The sequence below is a fragment of the Salvelinus alpinus genome, chromosome 5, assembly GCF_045679555.1.
Source record: "Salvelinus alpinus chromosome 5, SLU_Salpinus.1, whole genome shotgun sequence".
Classification (NCBI taxonomy): Eukaryota; Metazoa; Chordata; class Actinopteri; order Salmoniformes; family Salmonidae; genus Salvelinus; species Salvelinus alpinus.
Genome location: NC_092090.1, coordinates 2,435,221 through 2,456,911, shown reverse-complemented (window position 1 = coordinate 2,456,911; position 21,691 = coordinate 2,435,221). Strand labels below are relative to the sequence as shown.

General features: G+C 45.7%; 1 protein-coding gene across 1 annotated transcript in view; it reads right to left on the bottom strand.

Annotated features, from left to right (window-relative positions):
• The window catches only part of LOC139575406 (Golgi apparatus protein 1-like), a 105,579-nt gene that overhangs the window by 54,330 nt on the left and 29,558 nt on the right, over positions 1 to 21,691 (bottom strand). Inside the window, exons 5-8 of the mRNA XM_071400342.1 lie at positions 16,593 to 16,796; positions 12,970 to 13,041; positions 10,487 to 10,673; positions 2,681 to 2,898 (exon numbers count right to left, since the gene is read on the bottom strand). Of these exons, the coding sequence (XP_071256443.1) occupies positions 2,681 to 2,898; positions 10,487 to 10,673; positions 12,970 to 13,041; positions 16,593 to 16,796 (681 nt within the window). The remainder of the gene's footprint in view (positions 1 to 2,680; positions 2,899 to 10,486; positions 10,674 to 12,969; positions 13,042 to 16,592; positions 16,797 to 21,691) is intronic.

Genomic DNA, 21,691 nt, shown 5'->3' with positions numbered 1-21,691 from the left:
TACATCCTAGTCAGTAGGAACAGTAAATACAGCCCCATCTCTACATCCTAGTCAGTAGGAACAGTAAATACAGCCCCATCTCTACATCCTAGTCAGTAGGAACAGTAAATACAGCCCCATCTCTACATCCTAGTCAGTAGGAACAGTAAATACAGCCCCATCTCCACATCCTAGTCAGTAGGAACAGTAAATACAGCCCCATCTCTACATCCTAGTCAGTAGGAACAGTAAATACAGCCCCATCTCTACATCCTAGTCAGTAGGAACAGTAAATACAGCCCCATCTCTACATCCTAGTCAGTAGGAACAGTAAATACAGCCCCATCTCTACATCCTAGTCAGTAGGAACAGTAAATACAGCCCCATCTCTACATCCTAGTCAGTAGGAACAGTAAATACAGCCCCATCTCTACATCCTAGTCAGTAGGAACAGTAAATACAGCCCCATCTCCACATCCTAGTCAGTAGGAACAGTAAATACAGCCCCATCAGACCCATCTCTACATCCTAGTCAGTAGGAACAGTAAATACAGCCCCATCTCTACATCCTAGTCAGTAGGAACAGTAAATACAGCCCCATCTCTACATCCTAGTCAGTAGGAACAGTAAATACAGCCCCATCTCCACATCCTAGTCAGTAGGAACAGTAAATACAGCCCCATCTCTACATCCTAGTCAGTAGGAACAGTAAATACAGCCCCATCTCTACATCCTAGTCAGTAGGAACAGTAAATACAGCCCCATCTCCACATCCTAGTCAGTAGGAACAGTAAATACAGCCCCATCTCCACATCCTAGTCAGTAGGAACAGTAAATACAGATCTTTAGAAACCAGACAAAAGTTGAGCCTGTTCATGCCATTTGCTGTGTTTCTGTACGTGTGTCTATTCATGCCTGTCTCCTGTGTGTGTGTGTGTGTGTGTGTGTGTGTGTGTGTGTGTGTGTGTGTGTGTGTGTGTGTGTGTGTGTGTGTGTGTGTGTGTGTGTGTGTGTGTGTGTGTGTGTGTGTGTGTGTGTGTGTGTGTGTGTGTGTGTGTGTGTGTGTGTGTGTGTGTGTGTGTGTGTGTGTGTGTGTGTGTGTGTCCAGTGTCTTCAGAAAGTACTCATACCCCTTGACTTATTCTACATTTTGTTGTTACAGCCTGAATTCAAAATGGGTTAAATAGATTTTTGGGTTCTCACCCATCTACACACAATACCCCATAAAAACATGTTTTTAGTTAGCAAATATATAGAACATTTTAAAGATTAATCTCTCATTTACATCATTATTATTCACACCCATGAGTCAAGCACCTTTAGCAGCGATTACAGCTGGGAGTCGTTCTGGGCCTCTAAGAGCTTTCCACACCTGTAGTCAAAACTGTAACTCGGCCACTCAGGAACATTCACTGTCTTTCTAATTAAGCAACTCCAGTGTATATTTGTCTTTGTGTTTTAGGTTATTGTTCTGCTGAAAGGTGAATTTGTCTCCCAGTGTCTGGTGGAAAGCAGACTACCAGGTTTTCCTCAAGGATTTAGCCTGTGTTTTAGGTTATTGTCCTGCTGAAAGGTGAATTCATCTCCCAGTGTCTGGTGGAAAGCAGACTACCAGGTTTTCCTCAAGGATTTAGCCCGTGTTTTAGGTTATTGTCCTGCTGAAAGGTGAATTCATCTCCCAGTGTCTGGTGGAAAGCAGACTACCAGGTTTTCCTCTAGGAATTTGCCTGCGCTTAGCTCAATTCCATTTCTGAAAAACTCCCCGGTCCTTAACGATGACAAGCATACCCATAACAACATGCAGCCACCACTATGCTTGAGAATATGTAGAGTGGTACTCAGTAATGTGTTTTATTGGATTTGTGTTCATCTCTTTACCACATGTTTTGCAGTATTACTTTAGAGCCTTGTAGCAAACAGGATGCATGTTATGTAATATTTTTATTCTGTACAGGCTTCCTTCTTTTCACTCTGTCATTTAGGTTAGTATTGTGGAGTAACTACAATGTTGTTGATCCATCCTCAGTTTTCTATCACAGCCATTAAACTCTGTAACTGTTTTAAGGTCACCATTGGCCTCATGGTGAAATCCCTGAGCGGTTTCCTTCCTCTCCGGCAACTGAGTTAGGAAGGACGCCTGTATCTTTGTAGTGACTGGGTGTATTGATACACCATCCAAAGTGTAATTAATAACTGCACCATGCTCAAAGCGATATTCAATGTCTGCTTTTTAATTTTTTTACCCATCTACCAATCGGTGCCCTTCTTTTAGAGGCCTTGGAAAACCTCCCTGGTCTTTGTGGTTGAATCTATGTTTGAAATGCACTGCTCGACTGAGGGACCTTATAGACAATTTGATGTGTGGAGTATAGAGATGATGTAGTCATTCAAAAATCATGTTAAATACTATTATTGAAGACAGACTGAATCCATGCAACATATTATGTGACTTGTTAAGTTCAGGAGTAAATATGTGCTTATTTAAAAGGGCTTGAATACTTTTCATTTTCATTTTTTATTAATTTGAAGAAATTAAACACCATTGCACTATGGGGTATTGTGTGTAGGCCAGCGACATCTCAATTTAATCCATTTTAAATTCAAATTGTAACAACAACATGTGGAAAAGGTCAAGGGGTGTGACTACTTCCTGAAGGCGCTGTGACTACTTCCTGAAGGCGCTGTCTCTCCAGTGTCTCACCGCGCTCTGACAGAGTCCGTCCACCGTGCTTCCCTTGTCCCCTCGGCCCACCCTCATCAGACAGTGGAGGGTACGTCCTTTCCTGTGGAGTCCGGAGCAGCGGGTCTCCATCTCCCCTCGACAGTGGAGGACTATTTCTGGACTCAGAGAGAAATCCTCCATCAGCATTCTACGGTACTCCGACATCTCCCCCTGGCAGTCCTCAGACACTGTACGACCTGGAGAGAGAGAAGAAGAAGTCAAGGTGTCTGAATACATGTAGCATGTCTCATGGAATGGAGGTCTACATTGAACACCACACATTGGCTGAATGATAGAACAGCTATGTCCATGTTAAAGTGTTATGGGATGCATTTTATCCATTGTTTTTGATGGTAAGCCACTCTGGTAGGCTACATTATGATCATAAAGCCACAGTAGCCTACTTGTCCCCTGTTAAAACTGTAACTTAAAGCGGGTACAGCCTCAGTGTTCACAGTAAAACTGTAACTTAAAGCGGGTACAGCCTCAGTGTTCACAGTAAAACTGTAACTTAAAGCGGGTACAGCCTCAGTGTTCACAGTAAAACAGTAACTTAAAGCGGGTACAGCCTCAGTGTTCACAGTAAAACAGTAACTTAAAGCGGGTACAGCCTCAGTGTTCACAGTAAAACTGTAACTTAAAGCGGGTACAGCCTCAGTGTTCACAGTAAAACTGTAACTTAAAGCGGGTACAGCCTCAGTGTTCACAGTAAAACTAACTTAAAGCTGGTACAGCCTCAGCGTTCACAGTAAAACTGTAACTTAAAGCGGGTACAGCCTCAGCGTTCACAGTAAAACTAACTTAAAGCGGGTACAGCCTCAGTGTTCACAGTAAAACTGTAACTTAAAGCGGGTACAGCCTCAGTGTTCACAGTAAAACAGTAACTTAAAGCGGGTACAGCCTCAGTGTTCACAGTAAAACAGTAACTTAAAGCGGGTACAGCCTCAGTGTTCACAGTAAAACTGTAACTTAAAGCGGGTACAACCTCAGTGTTCACAGTAAAACTGTAACTTAAAGCGGGTACAGCCTCAGCGTTCACAGTAAAACTAACTTAAAGCTGGTACAGCCTCAGCGTTCACAGTAAAACTGTAACTTAAAGCGGGTACAGCCTCAGCGTTCACAGTAAAACTGTAACTTAAAGCGGGTACAGCCTCAGTGTTCACAGTAAAACTGTAACTTAAAGCGGGTACAGCCTCAGTGTTCACAGTAAAACAGTAACTTAAAGCGGGTACAGCCTCAGTGTTCACAGTAAAACAGTAACTTAAAGCGGGTACAGCCTCAGTGTTCACAGTAAAACAGTAACTTAAAGCGGGTACAGCCTCAGTGTTCACAGTAAAACTGTAATTTAAAGCGGGTACAGCCTCAGTGTTCACAGTAAAACTGTAACTTAAAGCGGGTACAGCCTCAGTGTTCACAGTAAAACTGTAACTTAAAGCGGGTACAGCCTCAGTGTTCACAGTAAAACTGTAACTTAAAGCAGGTACAGCCTCAGCGTTCACAGTAAAACTAACTTAAAGCTGGTACAGCCTCAGCGTTCACAGTAAAACTAACTTAAAGCTGGTACAGCCTCAGCGTTCACAGTAAAACTAACTTAAAGCAGGTACAGCCTCAGTGTTCACAGTAAAACTGTAACTTAAAGCTGGTACAGCCTCAGTGTTCACAGTAAAACTGTAACTTAAAGCTGCTACAGCCTCAGCGTTCACAGTAAAACTAACTTAAAGCTGGTACAGCCTCAGCGTTCACAGTAAAACTAACTTAAAGCTGGTACAGCCTCAGCGTTCACAGTAAAACTAACTTAAAGCTGGTACAGCCTCAGCGTTCACAGTAAAACTAACTTAAAGCTGGTACAGCCTCAGCGTTCACAGTAAAACTAACTTAAAGCAGGTACAGCCTCAGTGTTCACAGTAAAACTGTAACTTAAAGCGGGTACAGCCTCAGTGTTCACAGTAAAACTGTAACTTAAAGCGGGTACAGCCTCAGTGTTCACAGTAAAACTGTAACTTAAAGCGGGTACAGCCTCAGTGTTCACAGTAAAACTGTAACTTAAAGCTGGTACAGCCTCAGTGTTCACAGTAAAACTGTAACTTAAAGCTGCTACAGCCTCAGCGTTCACAGTAAGCACTCGCTGGAAGTTGCACAGAATTTTCACAACGTTCACATTTGAGCTCAGCAGACCTGAAATTTGCTCGTTGACGAAAACATTGAGGGAACATTATAACAATACGAAGCGTGAACGTCTGATTAAATTCGGTTCCTAACCGCTGCGTTAGTGGAATTCACTCCACAATATAATAGCCACCGTACTAAAACGACCCTCGCAATGTTTACCATCTGTCAAAGTGGGGGGTTATAATGCCTGTATACAAACACATGAACCACATAACTTATGGTTCATTGAGTCTACATTCATTAGGTTAAAGGTCACTGACCTGTCATTTCCTTCATGTTAGGCTATAACTTAAGCTATAAAGCAGGAACGTACAGCAACGTTCAATCAGATTGGTGAATTAAAACATATTTTAAATCGTTCTCATTCTTGGAGTCTGAACATCGCTGGATATATTATAACCCCCAGGGGTCCTGTTAGTAACCTTTAACCTTTAACCTAATGAATGTAGACTGAACAATACCTTATGTGGTTCGTGTGTTTCTATACAGGCATTATAACCCCAGGGGTCCTGTTAGTAACCTTTAACCTTTAACCTAATGAATGTAGACTGAACAATACCTTATGTGGTTCGTGTGTTTCTATACAGGCATTATTACCCCCAGGGGTCCTGTTAGTAACCTTTAACCTTTAACCTAATGAATGTAGACTGAACAATACCTTATGTGGTTCATGTGTTTCTATACAGGCATTATAACCCCAGGGGTCCTGTTAGTAACCTTTAACCTTTAACCTAATGAATGTAGACTGAACAATACCTTATGTGGTTCATGTGTTTCTATACAGGCATTATAACCCCAGGGGTCCTGTTAGTAACCTTTAACCTTTAACCTAATGAATGTAGACTGAACAATACCTTATGTGGTTCATGTGTTTCTATACAGGCATTATAACCCCAGGGGTCCTGTTAGTAACCTTTAACCTTTAACCTAATGAATGTAGACTGAACAATACCTTATGTGGTTCATGTGTTTCTATACAGGCATTATTACCCCCAGGGGTCCTGTTAGTAACCTTTAACCTTTAACCTAATGAATGTAGACTGAACAATACGTTATGTGGTTCATGTGTTTCTATACAGGCATTATAACCCCAGGGGTCCTGTTAGTAACCTTTAACCTTTAACCTAATGAATGTAGACTGAACAATACGTTATGTGGTTCATGTGTTTCTATACAGGCATTATAACCCCAGGGGTCCTGTTAGTAACCTTTAACCTTTAACCTAATGAATGTAGACCCACTGAACAATACGTTATGTGGTTCGTGTGTTTCTATACAGGCATTATTACCCCCAGGGGTCCTGTTAGTAACCTTTAACCTTTAACCTAATGAATGTAGACTGAACAATACGTTATGTGGTTCATGTGTTTCTATACAGGCATTATTACCCCCAGGGGTCCTGTTAGTAACCTTTAACCTTTAACCTAATGAATGTAGACTGAACAATACGTTATGTGGTTCATGTGTTTCTATACAGGCATTATTACCCCCAGGGGTCCTGTTAGTAACCTTTAACCTTTAACCTAATGAATGTAGACTGAACAATACGTTATGTGGTTCATGTGTTTCTATACAGGCATTATTACCCCCAGGGGTCCTGTTAGTAACCTTTAACCTTTAACCTAATGAATGTAGACTGAACAATACGTTATGTGGTTCATGTGTTTCTATACAGGCATTATTACCCCCAGGGGTCCTGTTAGTAACCTTTAACCTTTAACCTAATGAATGTAGACTGAACAATACGTTATGTGGTTCATGTGTTTCTATACAGGCATTATTACCCCCAGGGGTCCTGTTAGTAACCTTTAACCTTTAACCTAATGAATGTAGACTGAACAATACCTTATGTGGTTCATGTGTTTCTATACAGGCATTATAACCCCCAGGGGTCCTGTTAGTAACCTTTAACCTTTAACCTAATGAATGTAGACTGAACAATACCTTATGTGGTTCGTGTGTTTCTATACAGGCATTATTACCCCCAGGGGTCCTGTTAGTAACCTTTAACCTTTAACCTAATGAATGTAGACTGAACAATACCTTATGTGGTTCATGTGTTTCTATACAGGCATTATAACCCCAGGGGTCCTGTTAGTAACCTTTAACCTTTAACCTAATGAATGTAGACTGAACAATACCTTATGTGGTTCATGTGTTTCTATACAGGCATTATAACCCCAGGGGTCCTGTTAGTAACCTTTAACCTTTAACCTAATGAATGTAGACTGAACAATACCTTATGTGGTTCATGTGTTTCTATACAGGCATTATAACCCCAGGGGTCCTGTTAGTAACCTTTAACCTAATGAATGTAGACTGAACAATACCTTATGTGGTTCATGTGTTTCTATACAGGCATTATTACCCCCAGGGGTCCTGTTAGTAACCTTTAACCTTTAACCTAATGAATGTAGACTGAACAATACGTTATGTGGTTCATGTGTTTCTATACAGGCATTATAACCCCAGGGGTCCTGTTAGTAACCTTTAACCTTTAACCTAATGAATGTAGACCCACTGAACAATACGTTATGTGGTTCGTGTGTTTCTATACAGGCATTATTACCCCCAGGGGTCCTGTTAGTAACCTTTAACCTTTAACCTAATGAATGTAGACTGAACAATACGTTATGTGGTTCATGTGTTTCTATACAGGCATTATTACCCCCAGGGGTCCTGTTAGTAACCTTTAACCTTTAACCTAATGAATGTAGACTGAACAATACGTTATGTGGTTCATGTGTTTCTATACAGGCATTATTACCCCCAGGGGTCCTGTTAGTAACCTTTAACCTTTAACCTAATGAATGTAGACTGAACAATACCTTATGTGGTTCATGTGTTTCTATACAGGCATTATAACCCCAGGGGTCCTGTTAGTAACCTTTAACCTTTAACCTAATGAATGTAGACTGAACAATACCTTATGTGGTTCATGTGTTTCTATACAGGCATTATTACCCCCAGGGGTCCTGTTAGTAACCTTTAACCTTTAACCTAATGAATGTAGACTGAACAATACGTTATGTGGTTCATGTGTTTCTATACAGGCATTATAACCCCAGGGGTCCTGTTAGTAACCTTTAACCTTTAACCTAATGAATGTAGACCCACTGAACAATACGTTATGTGGTTCGTGTGTTTCTATACAGGCATTATTACCCCCAGGGGTCCTGTTAGTAACCTTTAACCTTTAACCTAATGAATGTAGACTGAACAATACGTTATGTGGTTCATGTGTTTCTATACAGGCATTATTACCCCCAGGGGTCCTGTTAGTAACCTTTAACCTTTAACCTAATGAATGTAGACTGAACAATACGTTATGTGGTTCATGTGTTTCTATACAGGCATTATTACCCCCAGGGGTCCTGTTAGTAACCTTTAACCTTTAACCTAATGAATGTAGACTGAACAATACGTTATGTGGTTCATGTGTTTCTATACAGGCATTATTACCCCCAGGGGTCCTGTTAGTAACCTTTAACCTTTAACCTAATGAATGTAGACTGAACAATACGTTATGTGGTTCATGTGTTTCTATACAGGCATTATTACCCCCAGGGGTCCTGTTAGTAACCTTTAACCTTTAACCTAATGAATGTAGACTGAACAATACGTTATGTGGTTCATGTGTTTCTATACAGGCATTATTACCCCCAGGGGTCCTGTTAGTAACCTTTAACCTTTAACCTAATGAATGTAGACTGAACAATACCTTATGTGGTTCATGTGTTTCTATACAGGCATTATTACCCCCAGGGGTCCTGTTAGTAACCTTTAACCTTTACCTTTAACCTAATGAATGTAGACCCACTGAACAATACGTTATGTGGTTCATGTGTTTCTATACAGGCATTATTACCCCCAGGGGTCCTGTTAGTAACCTTTAACCTTTAACCTAATGAATGTAGACTGAACAATACCTTATGTGGTTCATGTGTTTCTATACAGGCATTATAACCCCAGGGGTCCTGTTAGTAACCTTTAACCTTTAACCTAATGAATGTAGACCCACTGAACAATACGTTATGTGGTTCATGTGTTTCTATACAGGCATTATTACCCCCAGGGGTCCTGTTAGTAACCTTTAACCTTTAACCTAATGAATGTAGACTGAACAATACCTTATGTGGTTCATGTGTTTCTATACAGGCATTATTACCCCCAGGGGTCCTGTTAGTAACCTTTAACCTTTAACCTAATGAATGTAGACCCACTGAACAATACGTTATGTGGTTCATGTGTTTCTATACAGGCATTATTACCCCCAGGGGTCCTGTTAGTAACCTTTAACCTAATGAATGTAGACCGACTGAACAATACGTTATGTGGTTCATGTGTTTCTATACAGGCATTATTACCCCCAGGGGTCCTGTTAGTAACCTTTAACCTTTACCTTTAACCTAATGAATGTAGACCCACTGAACAATACGTTATGTGGTTCATGTGTTTCTATACAGGCATTATAACCCCCAGGGGTCCTGTTAGTAACCTTTAACCTTTAACCTAATGAATGTAGACCCACTGAACAATACGTTATGTGGTTCATGTGTTTCTATACAGGCATTATTACCCCCAGGGGTCCTGTTAGTAACCTTTAACCTAATGAATGTAGACCCACTGAACAATACGTTATGTGGTTCATGTGTTTCTATACAGGCATTATTACCCCCAGGGGTCCTGTTAGTACAGTGGCTATTGTATTGTGGAGTGAATTCCATTAACGCAGCTGTTAGGAACCGAATTAAATCAGACGTTCACGCTTCGTATTGTTACACATAAACAATAAAAATATATATTTTTAAATACACACGTTCAAGTCACACCTTCAAGTATCACCCCTCAAACATTAACCATTGAATGTGTGTACATGTGTATGAGGGGTGATAAATGCCATACATTAACCATTGAATGTGTGTATGGCATTTATCACCCCTCATACATATGTACACACACCCACACTCTCTCCTCCACCCACCCCTGTGGACAGCAGACTCCGCACACACTCTCTCCTCCACCCACCCCTGTGGACAGCAGACTCCACACACACTCTCTCCTCCACCCACCCCTGTGGACAGCAGACTCCACACACACTCTCTCCTCCACCCACCCCTGTGGACAGCAGACTCCACACACACTCTCTCCTCCACCCACCCCTGTGTACAGCAGACTCCTCTCTCTCTCTCTCACCCCTGTGTACAGCAGACTCCTCTCTCTCTCACCCCTGTGGACAGCAGACTCCACACACACTCTCTCTCTCCTCCACCCACCCCTGTGGACAGCAGACTCCTCTCTCTCTCTCTCACCCCTGTGTACAGCAGACTCCTCTCTCTCTCTCCTCCACCCACCCCTGTGGACAGCAGACTCCACACACACTCTCTCTCTCTCTCTCTCCTCCACCCACCCCTGTGGACAGCAGACTCCTCTCTCTCTCTCTCACCCCTGTGTACAGCAGACTCCTCTCTCTCTCTCCTCCACCCACCCCTGTGGACAGCAGACTCCACACACACTCTCTCCTCCACCCACCCCTGTGTACAGCAGACTCCTCTCTCTCTCTCTCTCTCCTCCACCCACCCCTGTGGACAGCAGACTCCTCTCTCTCTCTCTCACCCCTGTGGACAGCAGACTCCAGGCACAGTAGCAGATATGATAGTCGTGCCTCTCTAGCGCGGGGCATGTTGGTGTCCAGGTTACAGCGATGCTTCCTGAGGTCAGCCTTACAGGCCTTGGTCAGAGAGTAGCTAACCTTGTAGTCCTGGGTTATCAACTTCTGACGCGTGGTCAGGGCCTCTCGACACTGAGGGAGGGAGGGGAGAGGGAGGGGAGGAGGAGAGCGGGCGAGATAGAGGGGAGGAGGAGAGGAGGAGAGAGAGAGGGAGGGAGGGATGAGGAGAGAGGGAGGGGAGGAGGAGAGAGGGAGGGAGGAGGAGAGAGAGAGTGTGTGAGGGAGGTGGAGAGAGGGAGGAGGAGAGAGGGAGGAGAGGGAGGGAGGAGGAGAGAGGGAGGGGAGGAGAGAGGGAGGGGAGGAGAGAGGGAGGGGAGGAGGAGAGCGGGTGAGAAAGAGGGGAGGAGGAGAGAGGGAAGGAGAGGGGGATGGAGGGAGGGGAGGAGAGAGGGAGGGGAGGAGGAGAGGAGGAGAGAGGGAGGGAGGAGGAGAGTGTGTGAGGGAGGAGGAGAGAGGGAGGAGGAGAGAGGGAGGAGGAGAGAGGGAGAGGGAGAGGGAGAGGGAGAGGGAGAGGGAGAGGGAGGGAGGGAGGGAGGGAGGGAGGGAGGAGTTTTAGTCATTGTCACATGAAAAGAGAGCTTTTACACACGTCCAAAAATGGCATAGGAGCTGGGAAAATAACAGCTTGAGAAAGAAAATGTCTGCTCACTGTTGGCCGCCCCTTTAATGACCTTTAATAAAGCCTTTAGTTCAACACCCAACCACTGTTGGCCCGCCCCTTTAATAAAGCCTTTAGTTCTACACCCAACCACTGTTGGCCGCCCCTTTAATAAAGCCTTTAGTTCTACACCCAACCACTGTTGGCCCGCCCCTTTAATGACCTTTAATATAGCCTTTAGTTCAACACCCAACCACTGTTGGCCGCCCCTTTAATGACCTTTAATAAAGCCTTTAGTTCAACACCCAACCACTGTTGGCCCGCCCCTTTAATGACCTTTAATAAAGCCTTTAGTTCAACACCCAACCACTGTTGGCCCGCCCCTTTAATAAAGCCTTTAGTTCTACACCCAACCACTGTTGGCCGCCCCTTTAATAAAGCCTTTAGTTCAACACCCAACCACTGTTGGCCCGCCCCTTTAATGACCTTTAATATAGCCTTTAGTTCAACACCCAACCACTGTTGGCCCGCCCCTTTAATGACCTTTAATAAAGCCTTTAGTTCAACACCCAACCACTGTTGGCCCGCCCCTTTAATAAAGCCTTTAGTTCTACACCCAACCACTGTTGGCCCGCCCCTTTAATGACCTTTAATATAGCCTTTAGTTCAACACCCAACCACTGTTGGCCGCCCCTTTAATGACCTTTAATAAAGCCTTTAGTTCAACACCCAACCACTGTTGGCCCGCCCCTTTAATGACCTTTAATAAAGCCTTTAGTTCAACACCCAACCACTGTTGGCCCGCCCCTTTAATGACCTTTAATAAAGCCTTTAGTTCAACACCCAACCACTGTTGGCCCGCCCCTTTAATAAAGCCTTTAGTTCTACACCCAACCACTGTTGGCCCGCCCCTTTAATGACCTTTAATATAGCCTTTAGTTCAACACCCAATCACTGTTGGCCGCCCCTTTAATGACCTTTAATAAAGCCTTTAGTTCAACACCCAACCACTGTTGGCCCGCCCCTTTAATGACCTTAAATAAAGCCTTTAGTTCAACACCCAACCACTGTTGGCCCGCCCCTTTAATGACCTTTAATAAAGCCTTTAGTTCAACACCCAACCACTGTTGGCCCGCCCCTTTAATAAAGCCTTTAGTTCTACACCCAACCACTGTTGGCCGCCCCTTTAATAAAGCCTTTAGTTCAACACCCAACCACTGTTGGCCCGCCCCTTTAATGACCTTTAATATAGCCTTTAGTTCAACACCCAACCACTGTTGGCCGCCCCTTTAATGACCTTTAATAAAGCCTTTAGTTCAACACCCAACCACTGTTGGCCCGCCCCTTTAATGACCTTTAATAAAGCCTTTAGTTCAACACCCAACCACTGTTGGCCCGCCCCTTTAATGACCTTTAATAAAGCCTTTAGTTCAACACCCAACCACTGTTGGCCCGCCCCTTTAATGACCTTTAATAAAGCCTTTAGTTCAACACCCAACCACTGTTAGCCCGCCCCTTTAATGACCTTTAATAAAGCCTTTAGTTTAACACCCAACCACTGTTGACAGCATGTCGCTTCCTTCTAATTCTCAGTCCTGACCACAAATCTCCCTCCCAGCCTAACACAGTACTGTGGGTTTGTCTAAGCGGTGACTATGCGGGAATATCTTGGACTAGAAATACCATATGTTTGTATATAGTGTATATAATAAATAATATCCATGTTGATATACATCATCTGCACGTCTTCATCAGTGGTTTTCTCCATACCTTCTCAGACATGGCCTCCTCAAACTTGTGGCTGAAGAGACACTTGTAGACCTTGCCCTCTCCTGCTTGGGTCTGGAAGAGCAGAGAAACACAAAGACCAGTCAACATTCTCAGTAACCTGAAGAACAGAGACCAGCCAACGTCCTCAGTAACCCGAAGAACAGAGACCAGTCAACGTCCTCAGTAACCCGAAGAACAGAGACCAGTCAACGTCCTCAGTAACCTGAAGAACAGAGACCAGTCAACGTCCTCAGTAACCTGAAGAACAGAGACCAGCCAACGTCCTCAGTAACCTGAAGAACAGAGACCAGCCAACGTCCTCAGTAACCTGAAGAACAGAGACCAGTCAACGTCCTCAGTAACCTGAAGAACAGAGACCAGTCAACGTCCTCAGTAACCTGAAGAACAGAGACCAGTCAACGTCCTCAGTAACCTGAAGAACAGAGACCAGTCAACGTCCTCAGTAACCTGAAGAACAGAGACCAGTCAACGTCCTCAGTAACCCGAAGAACAGAGACCAGTCAACGTCCTCAGTAACCTGAAGAACAGAGACCAGTCAACGCCCTCAGTAACCCGAAGAACAGAGACCAGTCAACGTCCTCAGTAACCCGAAGAACAGAGACCAGTCAACGTCCTCAGTAACCTGAAGAACAGAGACCAGTCAACGTCCTCAGTAACCTGAAGACCAGTCAACGTCCTCAGTAACCTGAAGAACAGAGACCAGTCAACGTCCTCAGTAACCTGAAGAACAGAGACCAGTCAACGTCCTCAGTAACCTGAAGAACAGAGACCAGTCAACGTCCTCAGTAACCTGAAGAACAGAGACCAGTCAACGTCCTCAGTAACCTGAAGAACAGAGACCAGTCAACGTCCTCAGTAACCTGAAGACCAGTCAACGTCCTCAGTAACCTGAAGAACAGAGACCAGTCAACGTCCTCAGTAACCTGAAGAACAGAGACCAGTCAACGTCCTCAGTAACCTGAAGACCAGTCAACGTCCTCAGTAACCCGATGAACAGAGACCAGTCAACGTCCTCAGTAACCTGAAGACCAGTCAACGTCCTCAGTAACCTGAAGAACAGAGACCAGTCAACGTCCTCAGTAACCTGAAGAACAGAGACCAGTCAACGTCCTCAGTAACCTGAAGAACAGAGACCAGTCAACGTCCTCAGTAACCTGAAGACCAGCCAACGTCCTCAGTAACCCGAAGAACAGAGACCAGTCAACGTCCTCAGTAACCTGAAGAACAGAGACCAGCCAACGTCCTCAGTAACCTGAAGAACAGAGACCAGTCAACGTCCTCAGTAACCTGAAGAACAGAGACCAGTCAACGTCCTCAGTAACCTGAAGAACAGAGACCAGTCAACGTCCTCAGTAACCTGAAGAACAGAGACCAGTCAACGTCCTCAGTAACCTGAAGAACAGAGACCAGTCAACGTCCTCAGTAACCTGAAGAACAGAGATCAGCCAACGTCCTCAGTAACCTGAAGAACAGAGACCAGTCAACGTCCTCAGTAACCTGAAGAACAGAGACCAGCCAACGTCCTCAGTAACCCGAAGAACAGAGACCAGTCAACGTCCTCAGTAACCTGAAGAACAGAGACCAGTCAACGTCCTCAGTAACCTGAAGAACAGAGACCAGCCAACGTCCTCAGTAACCCGAAGAACAGAGACCAGTCAACGTCCTCAGTAACCTGAAGAACAGAGATCAGTCAACGTCCTCAGTAACACGGAGAACAGAGACCAGTCAACGTCCTCAGTAACCTGAAGATCAGAGGCCAGTCAACGTCCTCAGTAACCTGAAGAACAGAGACCAGTCAACGTCCTCAGTAACCTGAAGAACAGAGATCAGCCAACGTCCTCAGTAACCTGAAGAACAGAGACCAGTCAACGTCCTCAGTAACCTGAAGAACAGAGACCAGTCAACGTCCTCAGTAACCTGAAGAACAGAGACCAGTCAACGTCCTCAGTAACCCGAAGAACAGAGACCAGCCAACGTCCTCAGTAACCCGAAGAACAGAGACCAGTCAACGTCCTCAGTAACCTGAAGACCAGTCAACGTCCTCAGTAACCTGAAGACCAGAGACCAGTCAACGTCCTCAGTAACCCGAAGAACAGAGACCAGTCAACGTCCTCAGTAACCTGAAGAACAGAGACCAGTCAACGTCCTCAGTAACCTGAAGACCAGTCAACGTCCTCAGTAACCTGAAGAACAGAGACCAGTCAACGTCCTCAGTAACCTGAAGAACAGAGACCAGTCAACGTCCTCAGTAACCTGAAGAACAGAGACCAGTCAACGTCCTCAGTAACCTGAAGAACAGAGACCAGTCAACGTCCTCAGTAACCTGAAGACCAGTCAACGTCCTCAGTAACCTGAAGAACAGAGACCAGTCAACGTCCTCAGTAACCTGAAGAACAGAGACCAGTCAACGTCCTCAGTAACCTGAAGACCAGTCAACGTCCTCAGTAACCCGATGAACAGAGACCAGTCAACGTCCTCAGTAACCTGAAGACCAGTCAACGTCCTCAGTAACCTGAAGAACAGAGACCAGTCAACGTCCTCAGTAACCTGAAGAACAGAGACCAGTCAACGTCCTCAGTAACCTGAAGAACAGAGACCAGTCAACGTCCTCAGTAACCTGAAGACCAGCCAACGTCCTCAGTAACCCGAAGAACAGAGACCAGTCAACGTCCTCAGTAACCTGAAGAACAGAGACCAGCCAACGTCCTCAGTAACCTGAAGAACAGAGACCAGTCAACGTCCTCAGTAACCTGAAGAACAGAGACCAGTCAACGTCCTCAGTAACCTGAAGAACAGAGACCAGTCAACGTCCTCAGTAACCTGAAGAACAGAGACCAGTCAACGTCCTCAGTAACCTGAAGAACAGAGACCAGTCAACGTCCTCAGTAACCTGAAGAACAGAGATCAGCCAACGTCCTCAGTAACCTGAAGAACAGAGACCAGTCAACGTCCTCAGTAACCTGAAGAACAGAGACCAGCCAACGTCCTCAGTAACCCGAAGAACAGAGACCAGTCAACGTCCTCAGTAACCTGAAGAACAGAGATCAGTCAACGTCCTCAGTAACACGTAGAACAGAGACCAGTCAACGTCCTCAGTAACCTGAAGATCAGAGGCCAGTCAACGTCCTCAGTAACCTGAAGAACAGAGACCAGTCAACGTCCTCAGTAACCTGAAGAACAGAGATCAGCCAACGTCCTCAGTAACCTGAAGAACAGAGACCAGTCAACGTCCTCAGTAACCTGAAGAACAGAGACCAGTCAACGTCCTCAGTAACCTGAAGAACAGAGACCAGTCAACGTCCTCAGTAACCCGAAGAACAGAGACCAGCCAACGTCCTCAGTAACCCGAAGAACAGAGACCAGTCAACGTCCTCAGTAACCTGAAGACCAGTCAACGTCCTCAGTAACCTGAAGACCAGAGACCAGTCAACGTCCTCAGTAACCCGATGAACAGAGACCAGTCAACGTCCTCAGTAACCTGAAGAACAGAGACCAGTCAACGTCCTCAGTAACCTGAAGACCAGTCAACGTCCTCAGTAACCTGAAGCATCAGATAATTGTAATTTGGGAGACCGTTTTGTAAGGTAAGATGAGCAGCGTACGTTTTCACAGAAGCGTTCTCGGTCCTCTCGGCAGGAGAAGTACAGGAATCTGTCCAGGTGGAAGTCGTCTGACGACAGCTCCGCTACTCGCATGATGCTCTTCTTACACTCCTCTCTGATTGGATGAGCCTGGTCCTGTTGCTCCGCCTCTTGGACTAAGGCTTTCTCCAGACACGCTATGACCTCACCCTGTGAATGGATGTCCTGGGGGGGACGGGATGGAGAGAGGGTGGGAGTGAGGTAAGGGGGGTGGAGCAGAAGGAGGGGGGAGGGAGGGGTCAGAATGAGGGTGGAAGCAGAGAGAGTGTTCCAATTGGTTAAACTTAAACTCTTTAACATCAACCTCAGCTCTGGCATCTTCCCCAATATTTGGAACCAAGGACTGATAACCCCAATTCACAAAAGTGGAGAAAAAATTTGACCCCAATAACTACCGTGGGATATGCGTCAACAGCAACCTTGGGAAAATCCTCTGCATTATCATTAACAGCAGACTCATACATTTCCTCAGTGAAAACAATGTATTGAGCAAATGTCAAATTGTCTTTTTACCAAATTACCGTACGACAGACCACGTATTCACCCTGCACACCCTAATTGACAAACAAACCAAAAGCAAAGTGTTCTCATACTTTGTTGATTTCAAAAAAGCTTTTGACTCAATTTGGCATGAGGGTCTGCTATATAAATTGATGGAAAACTGTGTTGGGGGAGAAACATACGACATTATAAAATCCATGTTCACAAACAAGTGTGCGGTTAAAATTGGCAAAAATCAGATGTCTTTCCTCAGTGCTATGAGGTGAGACAGGGATTCAACTTAAGCCCCTCCCTCTTCAACATATATAATCAATTAGAGCACTAGAACAGTCTGCAGCAGCTGGCCTCACCCTACTAGAATCTGAAGTCAAATGTCTACTGTTTGCTGATGATCTGGTGCGTCTGTCTCCAACCAAGGAGGGCCTACAGCAGCACCAAGATCTTCTGCACAGATTCTGACAGACCTGGGGCCCTGACAGACCTGGGGCCCTGACAGACCTGGGGCCCTGACAGACCTGGGGCCCTGACAGACCTGGGGCCCTGACAGACCTGGGGCCCTGACAGACCTGGGGCCCTGACAGACCTGGGGCCCTGACAAACCTGGGGCCCTGACAGACCTGGGGCCCTGACAGACCTGGGGCCCTGACAGACCTGGGGCCTGTCATTAAATCTCAGTAAGACAAAAATAATGCTGTTCCATAAAAAGGTCCAGTTTCCAGGACCATAAATACAAATTCCATCGAGACACCGTTGCCCTACAGCAGGTGTTTCCAACTAAAAATGTGATTCACATTTTACCATTTTCAAACAGTACATTTATATTTTCCAAGGGGCTATTGGGGGAGGTTTTATCTCTCGCCTGAGTAGCCTCATTTCACTGCCAAAAATAATATGTAACCATCTAGTGTTCAGCGAAATAACTCAATGTCGAATACAGGAAGCCTAGTCAAATAATTAACATCCAGTTCACATTACCCGTTACACTCTCGCAGTGAAACCTTCACTCTTGTGCCGACATTTAGAAACGAAACACGACAATTTGAAAAAAGACGACTTTCGAGTAGTAAGACATGTATAAAAGCAACAGATACCATTAATAAGAAGAGGCTAGAAGCATCGTATATGGTGAGCTACCGAGTGGTTAGGACAGGCAAGCCCCATACTATTGTGGAGGACTGGCTAGGACAGGCAAGCCCCATACTATTGTGGAGGACTGGCTAGCACAGGCAAGCCCCATACTATTGTGGAGGACTGGCTAGGACAGGCAAGCCCCATACTATTTATGGAGGACTGGCTAGGACAGGCAAGCCCCATACTATTGTGGAGGACTGGCTAGGACAGGCAAGCCCCATACTATTGTGGAGGACTGGCTAGGACAGGCAAGCCCCATACTATTGTGGAGGACTGGCTAGGACAGGCAAGCCCCATACTATTGTGGAGGACTGGCTAGGACAGGCAAGCCCCATACTATTGTGGAGGACTGGCTAGGACAGGCAAGCCCCATACTATTGTGGAGGACTGGCTAGGACAGGCAAGCCCCATACTATTGTGGAGGACTGGCTAGGACAGGCAAGCCCCATACTATTGTGGAGGACTGGCTAGGACAGGCAAGCCCCATACTATTGTGGAGGACTTAATTCTTCCTGCTACCGCGGGTATGTATCAGTATATTATTTTGTATACATATTGCATATTTCCCATCACCTAATGAACCACCACAATACCAGTCTGGTGTTCAGCTTTCTGGACTGTATTGAACCACCACAATACCAGTCTGGTGTTCAGCTCTCTGGGCTGTATTGAACCACCACAATACCAGTCTGGTGTTCAGCTCTCTGGGCTGTATTGAACCACCACAATACCAGTCTGGTGTTCAGCTCTCTGGGCTGTATTGAACCACCACAATACCAGTCTGGTGTTCAGCTCTCTGGGCTGTATTGAACCACCACAATACCAGTCTGGTGTTCAGCTCTCTGGGCTGTAATGAACCACCACAATACCAGTCTGGTGTTCAGCTCTCTGGGCTGTAATGAACCACCACAATACCAGTCTGGTGTTCAGCTCTCTGGGCTGTATTGAACCACCACAATACCAGTCTGGTGTTCAGCTCTCTGTGCTGTATTGAACCACCACAATACCAGTCTGGTGTTCAGCTCTCTGTGCTGTATTGAACCACCACAATACCAGTCTGGTGTTCAGCTCTCTGGGCTGTATTGAACCACCACAATACCAGTCTGGTGTTCAGGTCTCTGTGCTGTATTGAACCACCACAATACCAGTCTGGTGTTCAGCTCTCTGTGCTGTATTGAACCACCACAATACCAGTCTGGTGTTCAGCTCTCTGGGCTGTATTGAACCACCACAATACCAGTCTGGTGTTCAGCTCTCTGGGCTGTATTGAACCACCACAATACCAGTCTGGTGTTCAGCTCTCTGTGCTGTATTGAACCACCACAATACCAGTCTGGTGTTCAGCTCTCTGGGCTGTATTGAACCACCACAATACCAGTCTGGTGTTCAGCTCTCTGTGCTGTATTGAACCACCACAATACCAGTCTGGTGTTCAGCTCTCTGGGCTGTATTGAACCACCACAATACCAGTCTGGTGTTCAGCTCTCTGGGCTGTATTGAACCACCACAATACCAGTCTGGTGTTCAGCTTTCTGGGCTGTAATGAACCACCACAATACCAGTCTGGTGTTCAGCTCTCTGGGCTGTATTGAACCACCACAATACCAGTCTGGTGTTCAGCTCTCTGGGCTGTATTGAACCACCACAATACCAGTCTGGTGTTCAGCTCTCTGGGCTGTATTGAACCACCACAATACCAGTCTGGTGTTCAGCTCTCTGTGCTGTATTGAACCACCACAATACCAGTCTGGTGTTCAGCTCTCTGGGCTGTATTGAACCACCACAATACCAGTCTGGTGTTCAGCTCTCTGTGCTGTATTGAACCACCACAATACCAGTCTGGTGTTCAGCTCTCTGGGCTGTATTGAACCACCACAATACCAGTCTGGTGTTCAGCTCTCTGGGCTGTATTGAACCACCACAATACCAGTCTGGTGTTCAGCTCTCTGGGCTGTATTGAACCACCACAATACCAGTCTGGTGTTCAGCTCTCTGGGCTGTATTGAACCACCACAATACCAGTCTGGTGTTCAGGTCTCTGGGCTGTATTGAACCACCACAATACCAGTCTGGTGTTCAGCTCTCTGGGCTGTATTGAACCACCACAATACCAGTCTGGTGTTCAGCTCTCTGGGCTGTATTGAACCACCACAATACCAGTCTGGTGTTCAGCTTTCTGGGCTGTAATGAACCACCACAATACCAGTCTGGTGTTCAGCTCTCTGGGCTGTATTGAACCACCACAATACCAGTCTGGTGTTCAGCTCTCTGGGCTGTATTGAACCACCACAATACCAGTCTGGTGTTCAGCTCTCTGGGCTGTATTGAACCACCACAATACCAGTCTGGTGTTCAGCTCTCTGTGCTGTATTGAACCACCACAATACCAGTCTGGTGTTCAGCTCTCTGGGCTGTATTGAACCACCACAATACCAGTCTGGTGTTCAGCTCTCTGTGCTGTATTGAACCACCACAATACCAGTCTGGTGTTCAGCTCTCTGGGCTGTATTGAACCACCACAATACCAGTCTGGTGTTCAGCTCTCTGGGCTGTATTGAACCACCACAATACCAGTCTGGTGTTCAGCTCTCTGGGCTGTATTGAACCACCACAATACCAGTCTGGTGTTCAGCTCTCTGGGCTGTATTGAACCACCACAATACCAGTCTGGTGTTCAGGTCTCTGTGCTGTATTGAACCACCACAATACCAGTCTGGTGTTCAGCTCTCTGGGCTGTATTGAACCACCACAATACCAGTCTGGTGTTCAGCTCTCTGGGCTGTATTGAACCACCACAATACCAGTCTGGTGTTCAGCTTTCTGGGCTGTAATGAACCACCACAATACCAGTCTGGTGTTCAGCTCTCTGGGCTGTATTGAACCACCACAATACCAGTCTGGTGTTCAGCTCTCTGGGCTGTATTGAACCACCACAATACCAGTCTGGTGTTCAGCTCTCTGGGCTGTATTGAACCACCACAATACCAGTCTGGTGTTCAGCTCTCTGTGCTGTATTGAACCACCACAATACCAGTCTGGTGTTCAGCTCTCTGGGCTGTATTGAACCACCACAATACCAGTCTGGTGTTCAGCTCTCTGTGCTGTATTGAACCACCACAATACCAGTCTGGTGTTCAGCTCTCTGGGCTGTATTGAACCACCACAATACCAGTCTGGTGTTCAGCTCTCTGGGCTGTATTGAACCACCACAATACCAGTCTGGTGTTCAGCTCTCTGGGCTGTATTGAACCACCACAATACCAGTCTGGTGTTCAGCTCTCTGGGCTGTATTGAACCACCACAATACCAGTCTGGTGTTCAGGTCTCTGTGCTGTATTGAACCACCACAATACCAGTCTGGTGTTCAGCTCTCTGGGCTGTATTGAACCACCACAATACCAGTCTGGTGTTCAGCTCTCTGGGCTGTA